Here is a 22307-nt window from a genome sequence, read left to right on the forward strand (position 1 = left end):
ATTCGTTGCCGGAGAACGTGGTGAAGGCAGTTAGCTTGGCAGAGTTTAAAAAGGGGTTAGACGGTTTCCTTAAGGACAAGTCCATAAACCGCTACTAAATGGACTTGGGAAAAATCCGTAATAACATGTATAGAATGTTTGTACGTTTGGGAAGCTTGCCAGGTGCCCTTGGCCTGGATTGGCCACTGTCGTGGACAGGATGCTAGGCTCAATGGACCCTTGGTCTTTTCCCAGTGTGGCATTACTTATGTACTTATATAGTACCAAACCCCAAATACAAAACATTACAGTAATCAAGGTGGAGTAATATCAGTTTATTTATTTATTTATTGGATTTGTACCCCACATTTTCCCACCTATTTGCAGGCTCAATGTGGCTTACATAGTACCGTCAAAGGCGTTTGCCCAGTCGGTGGATAACAAATACAAAGTTGTATAGTGATCGTATGAGGTATAAGTGGAGAGTCGAAATGGATGAAGATTGCGTGTTGTCCTGTGTGATCATAGTCATGCTGTGTTGGTAGGTGAAGAGGGTTACGTGGGGTCATTGGGATAGGCCTTTTTGAAGAGGTTGGTTTTTAGTGATTTCCTGAAGTTCAAGTGGTTGTGGATTGTTTTCACAGCTTTTGGAAACCCATTCCATAGTTATGCGCTTATGTAAGAGAAGCCGGCTGCATAAGTTGTTTTGTATTTCAGTCCTTTGCAATTTGGGTAGTGTAGGTTTAGGTCTTTAGATGATCTGACTTTGTTTCTTATTGGTAAGTCTATGAGGTCTGTCATGTATTCGGGGACTACGCCGTACATGATTTTGTGGACTAAGGTGCAGATTTTGAAGATGATCCGTTTTTTGATTGGGAGCCAGTGCAGCTTTTCTCGGAGGGGTTTGACACTTTCGAAGCATGTTTTGCTGAATATCAGCCTGGCTGCTGTATTTTGGGCAGTCTTGAGTTTTTTTATGAGTTGTTCTTTGCAGCCCGCGTAGATTCCGTTGCAATAATCTGTATGGCTTAGGACCATTGATTGTATTAGGTATCGAAAAGTTGCTCTTGGGAAGAAAGGTTTTAATCGTTTGAGCTTCCACATTGAATAGAACATTTTCTTTGTTACAGAGTTTACTTGGCTCTCGAGGGTAAGGTTGCGATCGAGTGTGACACCGAGTATTTTCAAACTGTCCGAGGTAGGGAGGGTATGTCCTGGAGTATTTATGGTTGTGGGTTTGTATTTGTTATATGAAGAGAAGAGAATGAGGCAATGTGTTTTTTCGGTGTTCAGTTTCAGTTGGAATGAGTTTGCCCAGGAGTCCATGATGTTCAGACTATCGTTGATTTTGTTGGTTATTTCTGTCAGATCATATCTGAAGGGGATGTATATTTATTTTATTTTTGTTACATTTGTACCCCACGCTTTCCCACTCATGGCAGGCTCAATGTGGCGGGCAATGGAGGGTTAAGTGACTTGCCCAGAGTCACAAGGAGCTGCCTGTGATGGGATATTGTATATTGTAACATCATCTGTGTAAATGGGTTAAGGCCTCGGTTGGATAAGGACTGTGCCAGTGGAATCATCATCATGATAATGGTGATCCTTGAGGTATTCCGCAGACTGCTTTCCACGGTGGTGATATGTTTGACTTTGATTTTACTTGATAAGTTCTGGTGGTTAGAAAGTCTTTGATCCAGTTAAGTACGTTTCCTTCAATCCCGAAGTGGCCTAGCATTCTTAGTAGTATGTTGTGTTTTACCGTGTCGAATGCGCTCGACATGTCGAACTGGAGGAGGAGTATGCTTTTGCCTGTGGCAATCTCTTGCTTGAATTTGGCCAGGAGGGTGACTAGGACAGTTTCGGTGCTATGGTGGGATCGGAATCCTGATTGTGAATTATGTAGTATTGAGAACTTGTCCAGTTATTCTGTAAGCTGTTTAGTCACCAAGCTCTCCATCATTTTTACTAGTAATGAGATAGACACAACTGGGCGGTAATTGGTGATATCTTGTGCTTTTCTTGGTGTCTTTTGGTATTGGGGTGAGTAGGATGTTACTATGTTCCTCAGGGAAGAGACCTTGTTGTAACATGAAGTTTAGATGGGATGTAAGGTCTGCTATGAAGCGGTCTGGGGCAGACTTGAGTAGATGACTGGGACATGTATCCAGTTTGCAGTGGGTCTTGGTGAACCTGTGAGTCGCTTGTGTAACTGATTCGGTGCTGTGGAGATTAAATGTTGTCCAAATGCGGTCAGCTGGGTATCCTTCGGAGGATGGGTCCAGATCTTTGAAGATTTCGATGTCAGTATTGTGATGAGGAAGTGTGCTGCGTAGTTTTATTATTTTTTCGTTAAAGTAGTTAGCAAGTTTGTCTGCAGGTGGGATGTCTGTGTTGGTTGTGGTGACTTATTTACGAGTTGGAATAGTGTCTTAATATCTTTATAGTCCGGTCCTAATTTGGTTTTGTAGTAGGACCTTATTCACAGAACCCCTATCAGCCAACCTCACTAGTAGTAAGGTGTGATCCATGACATCAAATACGGCCAAGATGTCAAACTGCAGCAGAACAGTCTGTCTTCCAATACTCTATCTCTTATTCATAGGAAGTCAGTACCAGAAGAAGTGTTTCAGTACTATGTGAAGCTCTAAACCCCACATTGAGAAGAATGTAAACAGCAGAACTTATCCATATATTCTATAAATAATTGACTCACTTATGTTTCAATTAGCTTAGGGGTCCTTTTACTAATCTGCGATAAAAAGTGGCCCGTGGTAGTGTGGGTGCATGTTTTTGGCACACGCCAGGCCATTTTTTACCACGTCGGGGGAAAAGGGCATTTTTTAAAATAGACTGGGAAATAAGTGTGCGCCTATTTACGGCCTGAGCCCTTACCGCCACCCATTGATCTACTGGTACGGGCTCATAATTATCGCCAGAAACACCGCACGCGGTAGAAAATTTAAAAATAATTTATACCACCGGAATGAGTGTGTGCCAAATCCAAAATTACTACGGGGAGTGCACTAGCCGCTGCGCACACGTAGGCCCTACCGCAGCTTAGTAAAAGGGCCCCTTAGTAAAGATAGGTATGCTTGGCTATAGGTCGATGGTTAGAAGGTATAGACAGATCAATGTTGTTACCTTAAGGTATTGGTGTTAGTAAGATCTTTCCCATATCAAATGGCAGTGAACCATTAAGTCAAGTTCTGCTGTTAACCATTGTAAAATTAAATGTGACACTGTAGAAAGCAAGAAAATTGAACAATAATCCAAAATACATTGAGAATGTGAACATTTTTTCAGCAAAGTAGCAGTGATAATAGTAGTAATTAGTGGAAATGAATCCCACATTTGATTAGTTTTCACCCCATCAAGCAATACTAAAGAAGAATCAAATGAAAGATCAATATTGGTTGAGGCAGTAACCATTACATCAGAACGAATCTTTAATATATTATTAAGAAACAAATCTGCTAGATCTTCAGCAGATGGCATTGATATGCAAGAGCCTGATGAAGAATTAGGTATTGAAGTTAAAGATTTCAGGGTAAATAATTTGTTACTGTTAGTTACCCTCATTAGTCAGTTGACTATAATAATTTTTCCTGGTTTCCATCATATTTTTCTTTTTCTGAGGCACCAAGGGTATTCAAGATATTGGTCTCTATAAATTTTGTCATAGACCACATTTTCTGCTGTTTTCTTCTGTTTGGAGATGATGATATGGATAATATACTTAGAAGGCTAGCATGTTTAGTTTCTTTTATGCATTTTCTGTTTGGCTATGTGTATATTTTCTTTGTGTTTCTCCTATATCCTTAAAGGAGCCGTGTGTCTAGGGCAGTGTTTCCTAATCTTTTTGTGGCTGTGACCTTGTGATGATGGCCAAATAAAATAATGTGACCCCCCTGGAGGTATAGAATAATGATGCACCTATGGAAAGCCTACCTAGGTTGTGACCTCAAAGGCACAGAAAGGTTAGAAAGAGGTGAAATTTCATTTACAGGGGAAATTGGAGGGTTTCATTTCTAACCTTATTGCTTTGTTCCTTTCAGGGATGTACATGCATTAACATTAATTCAGTTCACTGGCATGCACAGCCCCTTCAAGGCTTGGCAAATAGCAATGAGATAATCAGTCTGAAGTTTTTATTTTTGCCAGATTTTTCAGATCATCTCTGTTGTCCTTTCTTAGAAAGGCACTCCACTCCTGCCTTATCCTGAACGGACATTTCACATTTAAGCCTAGAAATGATCTTCCTGTTGTATAAAGAGGTTACTTAAGGGATCTTGCTGCCTTCAGAATGCTTAGTTTTATCTTCCTTCTTTACTAATTGAACCATTCATGCTGCTTAAAATCTAGGCATGACAAATTTTCATTAAATCGAGGAGCCAACCCAAAATCCTAGGAGCCAGCCCAGTGGCTGATACCTCTCTTTCTTCTTCATCCTCATCCCTTCACTATTGACCATAGTAAACATTTTTGTTTGGGAGGGGCAAAGGGAAACAGGAATCCCCTCTCACATCCGCAATAGATTTTTTTGTAACTGATTTACAAAGGCTCTATTCTGTATCTGGGGGCAAAAAAGCTTCTGTAAATTACTCTCTTAAGGTGCATTCTGCAAATCAGTGACAGAAGCCAGTAGTTTATTCCCAAAGGATGGTGTCAGCTATATGACAGCACCCCCTTGATAGGTGAAACAAAGAGGCAATTGCTTCTGTTTCACATACCACTATTGCCTGGGTCCCTTCCAGTCACCCTTACATACCCCCACACCTCTCTCTCTCATAGCCACATACACACACTCCTGCCCCCAGCTTTCACCATATCTCGCTCATATCTGTCACTTCCAGACAACTAATATGTTTGAGAGTCAGCCACCTGTCCCTCTTGTTTTGCTGTTTGCAAAGTGCCTCAGAAACAGAGCATCTCTCGCTTTCACACCATGATTCAGCTCTATGTAAACCTGAGCCATGTGGTCCAGAAAGATTTTGGGCTGGTCTCACAGTTTCAAGTCCCATGAGGCAGCTCTGCAAAAGAAACATTCAGCGGCATGAAATCCTGGATGCCAGAGTGCAATTTCTGGGTGCTGTATCACCTAATTGATATTAATGAAAGGGAAACACCGCAATTAGGGCCCTGTTTACTAAGCTGCGCTAAGGGAACACTAGCATTTAGTTTTTAGCATCCGCTAAACGCTGAAGACACCCATAGGAATATATGGGTGTCTGTAGCGTTTAGCACATGCTAAAAACGCTAGCGCACCTTAGTAAACAGGACCCTTAGGGAACTATAGAACACGTCTCTAACTGAATCCCCAGACTGAACTACACTAGTAAATTGGGACCATCAGAAAAAAGAGCCAAAGTATAAGCTGTTTTTTTATTATAATTATTTATTCAATTATTTTTACAAGTTGCAAAACATACTTGTTAAAACACAGAGAATTAATACATTCAAGAAAATAAAACTTGAACCAATAAGGATCATAATGAAACAATCACTTCTCTTCCTCAGACCACAATATAACAGGAGGGGGTGGGGTGGAGAAAATGATTAGGAGATCTTTTAAACAGAAACCTTTAGGAAATTTATCCATTTTGTTAGTGGCATAACATCTGATGTTACCTCGTCTAATTCTATTGTTGTTATTCCTTATTCAAGCTTTTCCTATCTACAAAGATCTGCAGCTGATTTGGATCATAAAAAATATACTTATTATTCAGATATTTAACGACACATTTACAGGGATAAGCAAGCAGGAATGTTGCACCCATCCCTCTCAAGTTTTCCCTCAACAACAAGAATTGTCGTCTTCTCTCCTGTGTGACTCTAGTGACGTCAGGATAGATCCATATTTTCTGACCACAAAATAGTTTCATTGAAGCCTTAAAATAGTCTCATCAGTGAACTTAAATCTTGCTCGAATACTAAACAATTAAAGTTCCGCGAGTCTCCACATCAGTAAGCGATTCTTCCAAAATTGCTGTTAAATTTTGAAGATCTATTTCATTTCCCTTTAGCTCAGGTGCATCTTTTTTTGAAGGTAATGTTAAGTAGTAAACTTTCTCCGAGGACAAGCAGGCTGCTTGTTCTCACTGATGGGTGACGTCCACGGCAGCCCCTCCAATCGGAAACTTCTCTAGCAAAGTCCTTTGCTAGTCCTCGCGCGCCCGCGCGCACCGCGCATGCGCAGCCGTCTTCCCGCCCGAAAGCGGCTCGAGCCGGCCAGTCTTCTTTTGTCCGCACTCGGTACGGTCGTGTTTTCGCCGTGTCGAGCCCCGGAAAGTCGACCTCGCGCGTCCAAATTTATTTTGACGTGTTTTTTCTTCGGAAAAGTCTTTTCAAGTGTCGGGAAGTGCTCCGGAAACCCCCCCGGGTTTCGTGTTAATCCTCCCCGTACTTCCAGCTTTTTGCCCCGATAAGTTTTCTTTCGTCGTCGGGGTAGGCCTCTTTTCGGCCTCGGTCGAGATTTTCTCCCTTACAAATTTTTTGGTGCTCTTTTTCCGTCATTTCGGACGTTGATTTCGCCGGCGCGATTTTTCCGCCCATGACATCGAAGCCTTCCAGCGGCTTCAAGAAGTGCACCCAGTGCGCCCAGGTTATCTCGCTCACTGATCGACACTCGTCGTGTCTTCAGTGTCTGGGGGCCGAGCACCGCCCTCAGAACTGCAGTCTGTGTTCCCTGCTTCAAAGGCAACTCAGGTAGCGAGATTAGCCCAGTGGAACGTGTTGTTCTCGGGCTCTTCGTCGGCATCGGCACCGGGATCTTCGAGTGCATCGACGTCGTCAGCGTCCAGACCATCTTCCTCGGCCGCCCCTGCATCGAGTGCATCGAGGCATCGGGCCTCTGCATCGGCGCCGAGACATCGGATAGCTGCATCGACGTCGGTGGTACCGGGACCTCGTCTGCTGATGTCGTCGGACGGTGGTGCATCGTCAGGAGTGCAGGTGAGGGCTGTCCATTCCCCTGCTGGTGGCGGTGAGCCTTCGGGTGGGTCTCCTCCTACCCTGAGGGCTCCTGCGGTACAGCCCCCCCGAGACCGACCTCCTTCGGCCTCGGCCCCGAGGAAGCGACGGCTGGATTCTACGTCCTCCTCGTCGGTGCCGGGGAGCTCCGGTGACATGCTTCGGAAGAAATCGAAGAAGCATCGACACCGGTCGCCTCCCCGCGTCGGCACCGAGAGCTCTGGGTCGCCGAGGGAGTCGGCACCCAGCAGGCATCGGCACCGAGAGGACCGCTCACCCTCTGTTCAAGAGGTGTCGATGCGCTCCACTCTGGACAGCCCGGAACAGCCTCTTCGCCCGGAACAGGTTCTGACGTCGACGCCTGCATCGACCTCTTTGCCTTTCTCTGCAGCCGCTCTGAACGAGAGCCTCCGGGCCGTTCTCCCAGAGATTCTGGGAGAGCTGTTGCACCCTACCCCTCCGGTACCGGCGGTGCTTGCGCCTCCGGTACCGTCGAGCGTGGCGCCGGCTGGCCCATCGCCCGGGGTGAGGTCCCCGACGTCGGTACCGCGTGCGGTGCCGACTGCGGCCACCTCCCAGGAGGGCTCCCCGACTACGTCGGCGGAGGGAGCTTCGCCGATGCGGGCCAGGGAGTCTACCTCTCGACGCCCCCATCGTGGACGTGGCTCCACTGAGTCGAGCCGGGCGAGGTTGCAGACACAGGTTCGTGAACTTGTGTCTGACACCGAGGGTGAGGCCTCGTGGGAGGAAGAAGAAGACCCCAGATATTTCTCTGACGAGGAGTCTGAGGGTCTTCCTTCTGATCCCACTCCCTCTCCTGAAAGACAGCTTTCTCCTCCTGAGAGTCTGTCTTTCGCTTCCTTTGTCCGGGAGATGTCTACGGCCATCCCCTTCCCGGTGGTTGTGGAGGACGAGCCCAGGGCTGAAATGTTTGAGCTCCTGGACTATCCTTCTCCACCTAAGGAAGCGTCCACTGTTCCCTTGCACCATGTCCTAAAAAAGACATTGCTTGCGAACTGGACAAAACCTCTAACTAATCCCCACATCCCCAAGAAGATCGAGTCCCAGTACCGGATCCATGGGGACCCAGATCTGATGCGCACCCAGTTGCCTCATGATTCTGGAGTTGTGGATCTGGCCCTAAAGAAGGCTAAGAGTTCTAGGGAGCATGCTTCAGCGCCCCCGGGCAAGGACTCTAGAACCTTAGACTCCTTTGGGAGGAAGGCCTACCATTCCTCTATGCTCGTGGCCAAAATCCAGTCTTACCAGCTCTACACGAGCATACACATGCGGAACAATGTGCGGCAGTTGGCGGGCTTGGTTGATGCTCTCCCCCCCGAGCAGGCCAAGCCTTTTCAGGAGGTGGTAAGGCAGCTGAAGGCGTGCAGAAAATTCCTGGCCAGAGGGGTGTATGACACCTTTGATGTTGCGTCCAGGGCCGCTGCTCAAGGTGTGGTGATGCGCAGGCTCTCATGGCTGCGTGCCGCCGACCTGGAGAATAGACTCCAGCAGCGGATTGCGGACTCGCCTTGCCGTGCGGACAACATTTTTGGAGAGAAAGTCGAACAGGTGGTAGAGTCTCTCCACCAGCGGGACACCGCATTCGACAAGTTCTCCCGCCGGCAGCCTTCAGCATCTACCTCTACAGGTAGAAGATTTTTCGGGGGAAGGAAGACTGTTCCCTACTCTTCTGGTAAGCGTAGGTACAATCCTCCTTCTCGACAGCCTGTGGCCCAGGCTAAGCCCCAACGCGCTCGCTCTCGTCAGCAGCGTGCGCCTCAGCCAGGCCCCTCGGCTCCCCAGCAAAAGCAAGGGGCGAGCTTTTGACTGGCTCCAGCAGAGCATAGCCGACATCCAAGTGTCAGTGCCGGGCGACCTACCAGTCGGAGGGAGGTTGAAAGCTTTTCACCAAAGGTGGCCTCTCATAACCTCCGATCAGTGGGTTCTCCAAATAGTCCGGCAAGGATACACCCTCAATTTGGCCTCAAAACCTCCAAATTGTCCACCGGGAGCTCAGTCTTACAGCTTCCAGCACAAGCAGGTACTTGCAGAGGAACTCTCCGCCCTTCTCAGCGCCAATGCGGTCGAGCCCGTGCCATCCGGGCAAGAAGGGCTGGGATTCTATTCCAGGTACTTCCTTGTGGAAAAGAAAACAGGGGGGATGCGTCCCATCCTAGACCTAAGGGCCCTGAACAAATATCTGGTCAAAGAAAAGTTCAGGATGCTTTCCCTGGGCACCCTACTTCCCATGATTCAGGAAAACGATTGGCTATGCTCTCTGGACTTGAAGGATGCCTACACACACATCCCGATACTGCCAACTCACAGACAGTATCTGCGATTTCAGCTGGGCACCCGTCACTTCCAGTACTGTGTGCTACCCTTTGGGCTCGCCTCTGCGCCCAGGGTGTTCACAAAGTGCTTGGCTGTAGTAGCAGCAGCACTTCGCAGGCTGGGGGTGCACGTGTTCCCATATCTCGACGATTGGCTGGTGAAGAACACGTCCGAGGCAGGAGCCCTGCAGTCCATGCAGATGACTATTCGCCTCCTGGAGCTACTGGGGTTTGTGATAAATTACCCAAAGTCCCATCTTCTCCCAGCACAGAGACTCGAATTCATAGGAGCTCTGCTGGATTCTCGGACGGCTCGCGCCTATCTCCTAGAGGCGAGAGCCAACAACTTGTTGTCCCTCGTCTCGCGGGTGCGTGCGTCCCAGCAGATCACAGCTCGGCAGATGTTGAGATTGCTGGGCCACATGGCCTCCACAGTTCATGTGACTCCCATGGCCCGCCTTCACATGAGATCTGCTCAATGGACCCTAGCTTCTCAGTGGTTTCAGGCTGCTGGGGATCTAGAAGACGTGATCCACCTGTCCACGAGTTTTCTCGAATCCCTGTATTGGTGGACGATTTGGTCCAATTTGACTCTGGGACGTCCTTTCCAAATTCCTCAGCCACAAAAAGTGCTGACCACGGATGCGTCTCTCCTGGGATGGGGAGCTCATGTCGATGGGCTCCACACCCAAGGAAGCTGGTCCCTCCAGGAACGCGATCTACAGATCAATCTTCTGGAGTTGCGAGCGATCTGGAACGCTCTGAAGGCTTTCAGAGATCGGCTGTCCCACCAAATTATCCAAATTCAGACAGACAACCAGGTTGCCATGTACTATGTCAACAAGCAGGGGGGCACCGGATCTCGCCCCCTGTGTCAGCATGTGGCTCTGGGCTCGCCGTCAGGGCATGGTGCTCCAAGCCACATATCTGGCAGGCGTAAACAACAGTCTGGCCGACAGACTGAGCAGGATTATGCAACCTCACGAGTGGTCGCTCAATTCCCGAGTGGTGCGCCAGATCTTCCAAGCGTGGGGCACCCCCTTGGTGGATCTCTTCGCATCTCGAGCAAACCACAAAGTCCCTCAGTTCTGTTTCAGGCTTCAGGCCCCCGGCAGACTGGCATCGGATGCCTTCCTCCTGGATTGGGGGGAGGGCCTGCTGTATGCTTATTCTCCCATCCCTCTGGTGGGGAAGACTTTGTTGAAACTCAAGCAAGACCGAGGCACCATGATTCTGATTGCTCCTTTTTGGCCGCGTCAGATCTGGTTCCCCCTTCTTCTGGAGTTATCCTCCGAAGAACCGTGGAGATTGGAGTGTTTTCCGACCCTCATCACGCAGGACGAAGGGGCTCTTCTGCATCCCAGCCTCCGGACCCTGGCTCTCACGGCCTGGATGTTGAGAGCGTAGACTTTGCCTCTTTGGGTCTGTCAGAGGGTGTCTCCCGCGTCTTGCTTGCTTCCAGAAAAGATTCCACCAAGAGGAGTTACTTCTTTCTATGGAGGAGGTTTGCCGTCTGGTGTGACAGCAAGGCCCTAGATCCTCGCTCTTGTCCTACACAGACCCTGCTTGAATACCTTCTGCACTTGTCTGAGTCTCGTCTCAAGACCAACTCTGTAAGAGTTCACCTTAGCACAATCAGTGCATACCATTACCATGTGGAAGGTAAGCCGATCTCAGGACAGCCTTTAGTTGTTCGCTTCATGAGAGGTTTGCTTTTGTCAAAGCCCCCTGTCAAGCCTCCTACAGTGTCATGGGATCTCAATGTCGTTCTCACCCAGCTGATGAAACCTCCTTTTGAGCCACTGAATTCCTGCCATCTGAAGTACTTGACCTGGAAGGTCATTTTCTTGGTGGCAGTTACTTCAGCTCGTAGAGTCAGTGAGCTTCAGGCCCTGGTAGCCCAGGCCCCTTACACCAAATTTCATCATAACAGAGTAGTCCTCCGCACTCACCCTAAGTTCTTGCCAAAGGTCGTGTCGGAGTTCCATCTGAACCAGTCAATTGTCTTGCCAACATTCTTTCCCCGTCCTCATTCCTGCCCTGCTGAACGTCAGCTACACACATTGGACTGCAAGAGAGCATTGGCCTTCTACCTGGAGCGGACACAGCCCCACAGACAGTCCGCCCAATTGTTTGTTTCTTTTGATCCCAATAGGAGGGGAGTGGCTGTAGGGAAACGCACCATATCCAATTGGCTAGCAGATTGCATTTCCTTCACTTACGCCCAGGCGGGGCTGGCTCTTGAGGGTCATGTCACGGCTCATAATGTTAGAGCCATGGCAGCGTTGGTAGCCCACTTGAAGTCAGCCACTATTGAAGAGATTTGCAAAGCTGCGACGTGGTCATCTGTCCACACATTCACATCTCATTACTGCCTGCAGCAGGATACCCGACGCGACAGTCGGTTCGGGCAGTCAGTTCTTCAGAACCTATTTGGGCTTTAGGATCCAACTCCACCCCCCGAGGGCCCTGTTTGTTCTGTTCCCGGCTGCACTCTCAGTTAGTTGGTAAATTTTTTAGGTCAATCTCAGTTATGTCCTCGCCGTTGCGAGGTCCAATTGACCATGGTTGTTGTTTTGAGTGAGCCTGGGGGCTAGGGATACCCCATCAGTGAGAACAAGCAGCCTGCTTGTCCTCGGAGAAAGCGAATGCTACATACCTGTAGAAGGTATTCTCTGAGGACAGCAGGCTGATTGTTCTCACAAACCCGCCCGCCTCCCCTTTGGAGTTGTGTCTTCCCTTGAAGTGTATTGTCTTGCTACATACTGGACTGGCCGGCTCGAGCCGGTTTCGGGCGGGAAGACGGCCGCGCATGCGCGGTGCGCGCGAGGACTAGCAAAGGACTTTGCTAGAGAAGTTTCCGATTGGAGGGGCTGCCGTGGAAGTCACCCATCAGTGAGAACAATCAGCCTGCTGTCCTCGGAGAATACCTTCTACAGGTATGTAGCATTCGCTTTATTGCAAGGAGGAATAGCTTGAGGAGAAATACCTAAATTCTCCATTAAGTATTTTTTAAATAAATCAATTGCTGTTATGCCTGGAACTTTAGGGAAATTTAACAATCTCAAAGTGAGTCTTCTGTTGTAATTTTAATTTTTTTTATGAATCACGAGTTTATCCTTAAAGAATCAGTTGTATTTTTTATAGTCTTAATTTCCTCCTGATTCTGTAGGATTTTCTCCGAGGTTTCAAAGCGTACCTTTTCAAGGGATTCCGTTAATAAAGACATATTACTCACAATTGAAGTGGTTTCTTGAGCGGATTTATCAACTGTTTGCTTTAAGTCCTGAAGAACCTTCCAAATTGAAACCAATGTTATCTCCGTAGGATTAGCTTCTTCCAAGCTTTTCTCCATACCAAATTCAGAAGAAGTACTGCCAGTCTGAGTGGTTCTGTTAACGTCTTCCATTACATCTACCTCTCCTTGCTCTCTCCTTAATTTGGCCGGGCATGGAGGTGGAATAATACCCGGGGACGAAAGAGTAGTATCTAGGCCCTGAATCGCCGATGTGGGTCGCGCCACTCCGGCTCCACGAGGTTGACTCACCACAAACTGCTCCAAAGTTTGCTGCACGGGGGTGAAGTCCTGGCCGCTGGCAGTTGTCCCTTGGTTACCCCCTTTCTCTTCGTGTGAGACATCATCAGGTAACATTAATTTCGGAAACCAAGTTTCAGAAGGCAGCTTGAGCGTTTGCGTGTGTGTGTTAGATCGCCATATTGCCACGCCCCCTTCCTGTCTATAAGTATAAGCTGTTTTTAAAGAGCTGTCCCTTTGTCATCAGCCTCAACGTTTTTGAAAAAAATTTTTGGGATTTAAAATAAAAGCACTAGGCCCTTGAATTGGAACTAATCTTTGGCTTTCTGAATTGACACTCTTTCCCCCCCCCCCCCCCCCCCCCCCCGGATTAATATGTACTAATATTACTCCCAGGGCTCTCCCCTTTCGAGTTTTAAATTGTGGCTAAATGCTATGTCTTCTCATTGAAAAGTGTATGCATGCTCATTTTTATTTTCTACATATCTGCATTTTACAGTTTCCGCCATCCCTTTCCTCTCTAAGTTGAACATATTTCCAGTAACTCATCTCATAGTGCGTTTGATGCAGAGTCTGCACTGTTTATGGTAGCTATTCTTCCTATATCATTAGGAGGTGGGCAGCCCGATCTTTAGGTCGTAAAAGTAGGAATTGAGACCTGCAGGTTAGTATGTCTTGTTTCACCAGTATTTTAGAACAGAATATGCTGACATAAAACCTGCTTTGAAATACAGGAGAAATGAACATTTATGCGCTGCATGTGTGCAGCATAACATCTTTTTTTTTTTTTTAGAAAAATAACTATATAAAATATTGACGGTTATGTGCCAGCACATAACCTGTTAGCTTTGTGATCTTAGAAACATAACCAGTTATTATCCCAGCGCTGTCACAGTAACCATTTTTCCTTGCCAGTTTGGCATTTGGAGGACCAAAACCATTGGGGGATTAAGGGGTCAACCCCAGTAATCCCTCGAGTTGAGTGCTGCTCAATAGCAGCTGTTTCCCAAATCTTAAACTTGCTTGGTAATGGGTATAAATCCCGATGTCGATCTTTTAGGCTACATAGACATTTTGTCCCCTTCTGAAATGAGGAATAAACATCTATGAACTTGTTCCACCCAGAAGGTGCCCAAACCAAGCCCCCTTGCCATTGTCACACACTTGGGTTTGATACATACATATCCTGACTTTATTTATTAGGATTTATTTACCGCCTTTTTGAAGGAATTCACTCAAGGCGGCGTACAATAAGAATAAATCAAACATGAGCAACAGGCAATTACAGTAGTAAAAAATATTCAAATAACAATACAAAGCATGGCATATTATACTACTTACAATGAGTAATAGAATTTTAATTGACAGTGTAGGGTATAAGTAGGGTTACCATATGTCCGGTTTTACCCGGATATGTCCTGTTTTTGAGGACATGGCCAAGCAACCGGGCGGGTTTTGCCAGCCTGCCCGTTTGTCTGGATTGCCTAGTGGTGACCTATCCTCCCCTCCCCTTCCCTTACCATACTGCCCTGGTTTTCTAGTGACCTCTTCAGGGCAGGAAAGGGCCCCGTCGTTCCTGCCCGGTGCACCAGAATACTGCTTCTTGCTGACTCAGGTCCCGGCACCAATTCAAAATTGCCGCCGAGAGTTGAAGCAACCTCGCGAGACTTCTGCAGAAGTCTTGCAAGGTCACTCTCGGCAGCCATTTTGAATCGGCGCCGGGACCAGAGTCAGCGAGAAGTAGTATGCAGGCACTCCGGGCAGGAAAGAGGGGGCTCTTTATTGCACCGAAGAGGTCACTAGACCACCAGGGCAGTACAGTAAGGGAAGGGAGGATAGGACAACCTTAGGGGGGGTGTGACGGGTGGGGGTGTGAAAGGGGTGTGGCGATATGTGATAGGGGTGGTGGTGGGGTGGGGCATGTGTCCTCTTTTGGGGGAGCAAATATGGTAACTCTAGGTATAAGCAAAGATGAAAACCCTAGGTATAAGCTAAGATGGAACATATAGATAGGTAAAAGAGTAAGAAGAGTTAGAAAGTAAGGTGACTAAACAAAGTTGCACATTCAGAGAGGTAAGGACCTTGAAGATCAGACATAGAGTTTTAAATTTAGCCCTGTATTGTACTGATAGCCAATAAAATTTTTGTTAAAATGGTGTGAAGTGGTCACGTCACTTGCAACTTTCTATGAGTCTTGCTGTAGCATTCTGAATCAATTGGAGCTGGTGCAGGCTCTTTGTAGTCAAACCATTGTATAGTGCGGTGATGGCGAACCTATGGCACGCGTGCCAGAGAGGGCACGCAGAGCCCTCTCCCTTGGCACGCGCGCCAGTCACTGGTCCGCTCTGCCCACTCTCCCTCCCTCCCACCAAGCACCATGCCGCTTGCCCTCGCTCCCTCCCTCTTCCAAACAAGCATCAGCCCGCCCGTCCCCCCTCCCTCCCTCCCAGCACCAGGACCTCCCTCCTCCTCTGAAATTGAAAAAACGTCTTCACTCGGCATGCTTCCCTTCTGTCTCGCTCTCAAGCTCTGGTCCCGCCCTCTTCTGTGAATTCAACTTTTAGGATTTTTCAATTTTTTTGCTTTTATCTGTGATGTACTATTCTGACAGGATGCACAAATTCCACAGCATACAGAAATCAGTCTGTATTCAACCTCAGCCTTCCTGTGGCCATGTCCTGTAATTGCAGTTCTCCGGGGACATGCAGCCCATAATTCTCAGAAGTGGGTAATACATGTTGCCCAGTCCAGTGCTTATATCAAGCTTAATTTTTTCATGCGAGGAGTGGTTGAGCTGTGCGGCTCGTTGCCAGAGGGTGTGGTGGCTATGGTTGGCGAATCTGGGTTTGAAGGGAATTTGGACGGGTTCCTGGCAAGGGGGGTCTGTGATCTGTTGTTGAGATGGACGTGGGGGAGGCCGCTGTTTGCCCTGGAGTTGGTGCATGGGGTGTTGCTGCTGATTTGGGTTTCTGCCAGGTACTTGTGACCAGGATTGACCACTGCAGGATGGTGGACTGGATGGGACCGTTGGTCTGGCCCAGTATGGCTTATGTTATACCCCTAAATCTTTAATAAGAAATGAAACATATTGTAATAATAGGAATAACTTTCTGCTATACTTCATGCTCTTAGGTTTTTTTTCTCTTAAAATAAAATCTAGTGGCAAATGCTGCAAGGAAACCAAGACTCTAATCTGGAGAGGGAGGCACAGGTGAATTCTACTTTCATCTCTACCTCGGATGGATTGGTTCAAAGTCAGCAAGTGAAAGTCATTGGAAAGTGCTGAGCCCCTGAGTTTAGGGGAAGGACTACAATATTGCATAAACTGTTCCACCCTTGATAAGACCTCCTATTCATGCTTATTTTAACTCCAAACCCTTACTCACTTGTTTAGTACCCATATTTTATCATTCCCACCTTAGTAATTCCCTTATCTCTTATTTGTCCTGTTTCTCTGTCCTAATTAGATTGTAAGTTCTGTTGAGCAGAGACTGTCTCTTCATATCCAAGTGTACAGCGCTGCGTACGTCTATTAGTGCTAAAGAAATGATGAGAAATAGTAGTAGTAAAAGAGCTTTGTGGAGTGCATGTGCCTGCTGCAGAAGCACAGTTCCCTCATTTCTTCTTGTACTGTGGTGAGGATGTGATTTTTCTGCCTGCTCCTCACAGCTCTGTCCATTAGAGCTTTTGAGTGCATTTTGGCTTCACTGTGTTTTAGCCGTGTTCGTATCCTTTTCTGAATCACCTTAGTGTCTTTAGTGAGTTTTGCTCGCTTTTAAGTTTGTTTTGTTTTTCCACGTCGTCAGGCCGCTTTTAGGCCTTAACTCTGGTTGGGTTCTCCCTTCTTTTTTACCTCTGGTGCTTAGCCCCTTTTTTGGCACCATCAAATCATTCGATTTGGCCATGCTGTCCACCAAAGTTCCCAAGGGCTTTATTTTTATTTATTTATTTGAGTATTTATATACCGCTTAGAACTAAGGGGTTGAGAGCTTCACTTTACAGGTACTGGGTCAGTCCCTATTCGACTCACAGTCTAGGGTAGTACATTGTACTACTGTTCTACCTGGGCATTAAGTGTCTTACCCACATGGAGCTGCAGAGGGAATTGAACCTGGTTCACCAGGATCTCAACCCACTGCCAACCATTAGGCAGCAGCGGGAATCGAACCCAGTTCCCCAGGTCCAGAGCCCGCTACACTAACTATTAGGCCACTCCTCCACAGCTTTAAGTGCTGTATCCAGTGCAGTCAGTCCATCTCTGGTACAGATGTCTATTCTTGGTGTCTTCAGTGTCTTTGTAGTTCTCTAGAGAGACTCAACGTGAGAAGATTTTTGAAACCAGGTCTGAATCCTCGGCATCAGGAGCATCAGTATATGGCTGCTAGACCTGTTGACACTGGGAGCAGTTGTGCATCATGTGTCTCCACCTGTCTCAACATTGATTGCTGTGCAGGGCCCTTGGAACTGACCTGCATTGGACCCAACTATGAGACGACGGGAAGATTCAACATAGTCCTCGTCAGCACCGAGGAGTCTCAATGACTGACTTTGGGTGAAGGCCAAGAAGTATCGCTTCAATCCCCCTTGACACACGTCACTGGAAGCTCCAGGGTGTCGAAAGATTTGACTCCCGAGAAGTGTTGGTGCCAGGAGGACCACTCCCCCTTCATACAAGAGATGCTGGTGTGGAGGTCTCCGTGCAGCCATGATTAGCCTCCCATCTTGGCCCCAGCAGTTCCACAGGCAGTCTCTGAGCCAACGTCCCAGCCTTTCCTTGTGTTGACTTTCGATGAGTGCATCTGGGTCTTGCTCCCTGATCTGAGGCCTCTGACGCCAGTGTCACATACGACCCCTGCATCGACTGCCACCCAAGCCAGTATCCCTTTGACATTAGTGGAGGAAGCTTCGATGGAATCAATGAGAGAGCCGACTCAATGCTCCTCTTGGGGACATGGCTCTAAGTCAAGACATGTTCAGGCTAAGCCCTCCCATATGCAGGTTCAAGCCTTTCTCCTGGGGCCAAGAGCAGATGCTCTAGTCGCACTGGCTTCTTGAGTTTGATCCTCTCAGCAGGTCGTAGCTTGGCAGATGTTGAGATTGTTGGGCCACATGGCATCTACAGTTTATGTAACACCCATAAGACATAGAACAACCCAATGGACTGTGGCTTCTCAGTGGTATCAAGCCATGGGAAATCTGGACAATGTCATCATTGTGTCCCCAGAGCTAGTTCTGCTCCCTTTTGTGACAGACAATTTGATTCAATTTGACTCTGGGACTTCCATTCCAAATTCCTCAGCCTCAAAAAATGCAGATGATGGATGCATCTCGCCTGGGATGGGGAGCTCATGTAGATGGGGCTCCATATTCAAGGTGTTTGGTCCGCCCAGGAAACAGAAACTGATCTCCAGATCAATATCCTGGTGCTTTGGACTAGTTGGAATGCTCTATAGGCTTTCAGAGAATAGCTCTCTCACCAAATTGTTCATATTCAAACAGACAATCAGGTTGCGATGTATTACACCAACAAGCAGGGGGCACCAGATCATGCCCTCTGTGTCCGGAGGCTGATCGGATGTGGTGTTGGGCTATCCATCATGGTATACTCCTTCGTGCCACTTACCTGGCTGGCAAAAACAGCCTGGCTGATAGACTGTGCATGGTCATACAACTGCATGAGTGGTGTCTCAACATGGGCGTCACCCAGGAGATGATCTAAGTGTGGAGCCACCCCCTCTGTGAATCTCTTTGCCACTCATCTCAATCACAAAGTCCCTCGGTTCTGTTCCCGTCTTATAACAGACTAGCGTTGGATGCCTTCCTCCTTCATTGGGAGATGGGACTTCTGAATGCATATCCTGTCATACCCCTCGTGGGGAAGACTTTGCTGAAACTCAAGCAAGACCGTGGGACCGTGATTCTGATCGCTGTTTACTGGCCTCAGCAGATCTGATTCCCTCTTCTTCTGGACATATCCTCTGAGGAACCGTGGAGATTGGATGTTTTCCGACCCTCATCTTGCAGAACGATGCCTCTCTTCTGCATCCCAACCTCCAGTTTCTGGCCCTCACCACCTGGATATTGAGAGTCTAGAATTTGCTTCCTTGTCTCTTCCTGAGGGTGCCTCCCAGGTCTTGCTGGCTTCCAGGAAAGATTCTACTAAGAGGTGTTACTCTTTTAAATGAAGGAGGTTTGCCGTCTGGTGTGAGGGCAAGGTCCTAGATCCCATTTCATGCCCTACACAGGTCCTGCTTGAATACCTTCTACACCTCTCTGAGTCTGGTCTTAAGACCAACTCCATCTGGGTTCACCTTAGTGCAGTTTGTGTTTATCAACATGTAGAGTGTAAGCCCATCTCTGGACATCTTTTAGTTTGTTTCATGAGAGGTTTGCTTTTGTCAAAAGTCCCCTGTCAGACCTCCGCCTGTATCACAGGACCTCAATGTCGTTTTCACCCAACTGATGAAAGCTCCTTTTGAGCCACTGGATTCCTATCATCTGAAGTACTTGTCCTGGAAGGTCATTTTCTTGGTGGCTGTTACTTCAGCTCACAGGGTCAGTGAGCTTCAGGCCTTAGTGGTTGATGCACCTTACACTAAGTTTCATCACAACAGAGTAGTCTTCTACCTGCACTCTAAGTTCCTGCCTAAAGTTGTGTCAGAATTCCATCTGAGCCAATCGATTGTCTTGCCAGCATTCTTTCCTCAACCTCATACTTATCCTGGTTGAGAACACCTTGAACACCTTGGACTTTTGAGCACTACCTAGCATCGGACATCAAGCTCTTGGAAGGTTTTTGCCAGTGATGAAGACCTGATCTATTTAGATCACTACCACTCTTTGTAACCCAGCAGGGTTTGAGCATCTTTGAGGCTTTTCCTTCCTTTAACTTTATTTTCATTTGTTGGTATTTCTTAGTTATTTTTGTGGATTGCTTCTGCTAAATGCTGATGATCCCCATGCTTGCCTCCAGAATAAGTGTTTGCAAGCAATAGTCCAGTCCACTATGAATCTTTTGAGAAGTTTATATTCCTCTCAATTAGGATTACTTCAACTACCCGGGGTGTTCAAACTGCAGACAACTGAGGCATGATTTTTTTGTGGTGATGGATCCAAAGTTGCAGAATTCTAGTCCATTGGAACTTAGATGTTTAAAGTGCTATCCCACATTTAGAAAAAATTGAAAGACCTATTTTTATAAGAAGATGTTTTTTAATACGTTAGCTGGATGATGGTATCTTATAATTGTTGGTTACATGTGAGTTTGTGTTGAAAGGTGAGTAATGTGGCTGTATAGAACTATTTTTCTTCGCCTCAAGTTATTTAGGGGCCCTTTAACTAAGCTACAAATGGTGCTAATATATGCCTAATATAGCAAAAATGGCCTAACGTGGAACACGGTAAAAGCATCCTGCATTATTTTTGGCATTTGCACGCAGCATTCAATTTTTTGTAAGTTTTGAGGGGGCATGTCAAGGGCAGAGAAGGATAGAGAGTAGGCATGGAAGCAGAAACCCTAACTGTCTCCTAAACAGGAGGGCTCCCATGTTAATTTTTTAAGTGGCTGTGTGCTAATGGTAACCATGCATGGCCATAAATGATATAAATACAAAACAGGTATTTCTTAGCGCAGCTTAGTAAAAGAGCCCCTAAGTTAGGCAAAAAAAAAAAGTAAGTAAACATGAAATGTTAAGTTTTATCTAAAGCCGGCAAAAAAGATACCACTGATCGCCCTACTGCTGGTTTCTTCAATAGAAGTTTCCAGCTGCATTTTCAAGGGCAGGAAAGTATACTCAGGCAGTCCCTCCTCACTAACCAACCTCTTCTTTGAGCCATTAACATAATAGGCTTTGAATGTTTGTTTGTTTGTTTGTTTGTTTTCCAGGAAATACTTTAGTGTATTGTAAACTGCTTTAAATGTTTGTTTTTCCAGAAAAGCAGTATAAAAACTTATCTATAATGTCCATAATACAAACCACAAAATAGACATGAAGACTTTGCTAATACTGCACACGTGCCTTGCTTTTTTCTATTTACTGATTCCATTGTTTGTTCTTATTTTTCTCAGTGTACGTGGTGGAAGAACGGAGAAGGGATGACTCAGGGAGCAGTACCTGCCTCACAGCCTGCTGGACAGCTCTTTGTTGCTGTTGCCTTTGGGATATGTTAACCTGAGTCCTGAAGAAGCCACTACAGTGATAATACCTCTTCAATCCAGAGTGCTATGCATTCTTAATTTTATGATCTTTATTACTGTACTAATTAGCTATACCCATGTATGCATATAAATATATATAAATCAGTTTTGTTTGTAGTGGTACTGCACATGCCTGTTGAATGAAAAAGCCATTAATAGACGCTTGTCATATTTTAAAGTATATTTTTTGTCAGTTTTCTTCTTTTTTTTTTTTTTTCTTCAAATTTTAACTAATGTAGTTAATCTAATGTATGAAAAGGCTCCTTGTTTTTGCAAATTCAGACAATAAATACACTACTGAGTAAGTATATTAGAGTCTGAGTACCAAAAGATAATACAAGCACATACACTGAAATCATTGCAATAACACATGACAGGATGCACATTAATGGATTTGAAAGTAAATTCAGAGAGTTACTCTGTATCTCAACAGCATCCGGGGATCTTTGTATGTATTAAAATAAACATCTAAAATGTCATTTTCTTTCCTGCTGTTCAACTACCTTAGTTTTCAGTAAGGCTGTAACAGAATATGATGCCATCAAGCATAGTTAAAGTTGCCTCTCTGATTGTTGCCGCATTGTGTATTGACTCCTTACCAATGGATTTTGATGGGCACACCAGACAAACCAGAATGTTATAGGCTGGATTTGTTTGGCATATCAGAGAAAACACTATGAGCTGGATTTTGGTGGTGGCAAGTATCTTAATTTAACTACTGTTAGTCAGCAGCACTGAATATATGTCTAATCTGGTCTGTACCACTACTCTCTTCATTTAGTTTAGGTCTGATGTTGAGCAGGCCTATTGTAAATACATAAATTATCTACAGGAGCAGCTGAATATCACTGCTCTATAAATAATCTTAGTGGCACCCTCACTCTGCCCTTTCGCTGCCCCTAGTGTCAGGTCAAAATGTCTCGAACCAGCCTGACACTGTCTATAGTGTTGAAAATACACAGATAGCAGCACACTTATTATGTTCACCAGCCACCTGGGAATGTATAAATCTTGAATATCAGCCCATATATTTTTAGCAAATTTTATAAAACTGTGCATTCCATGCTATGCATGTAGAGTGTAATTCTCCGAGGACAAGTAGACTGCTTGTTCTCACTGATGGGTGACGTCCACGGCAGCCCCTCCAATCGGAAACTTCACTACCAAAGGCCTTTGCTAGTCCTCGCGCGCCCATGCGCACCGCGCATGCGCGGCTGTCTTCCTGCCCGAACCGGCTCATGTTCGTCAGTCTTCTTTTGTCCGCGCTCGGGACGGTCGTGTTTTGCCGCCG

The 22307-nt window shown here is 46.5% G+C and overlaps 1 protein-coding gene across 1 annotated transcript in view; it reads left to right on the plus strand.

Moving 5' to 3' along the window:
• Nucleotides 1-21323, plus strand: part of CYSTM1 (cysteine rich transmembrane module containing 1) — a 308284-nt gene extending 286961 nt beyond the window's left edge. The window contains exon 4 of the mRNA XM_030212061.1: nt 20888-21323. Coding sequence (XP_030067921.1) covers nt 20888-20994 — 107 coding nt within the window. The 3' untranslated portion in view covers nt 20995-21323. The remainder of the gene's footprint in view (nt 1-20887) is intronic.
• Nucleotides 21324-22307: the final 984 nt, after the last annotated feature.

The sequence above is a fragment of the Microcaecilia unicolor genome, chromosome 8 (assembly GCF_901765095.1).
Source record: "Microcaecilia unicolor chromosome 8, aMicUni1.1, whole genome shotgun sequence".
Lineage (NCBI taxonomy): Eukaryota > Metazoa > Chordata > Amphibia > Gymnophiona > Siphonopidae > Microcaecilia > Microcaecilia unicolor.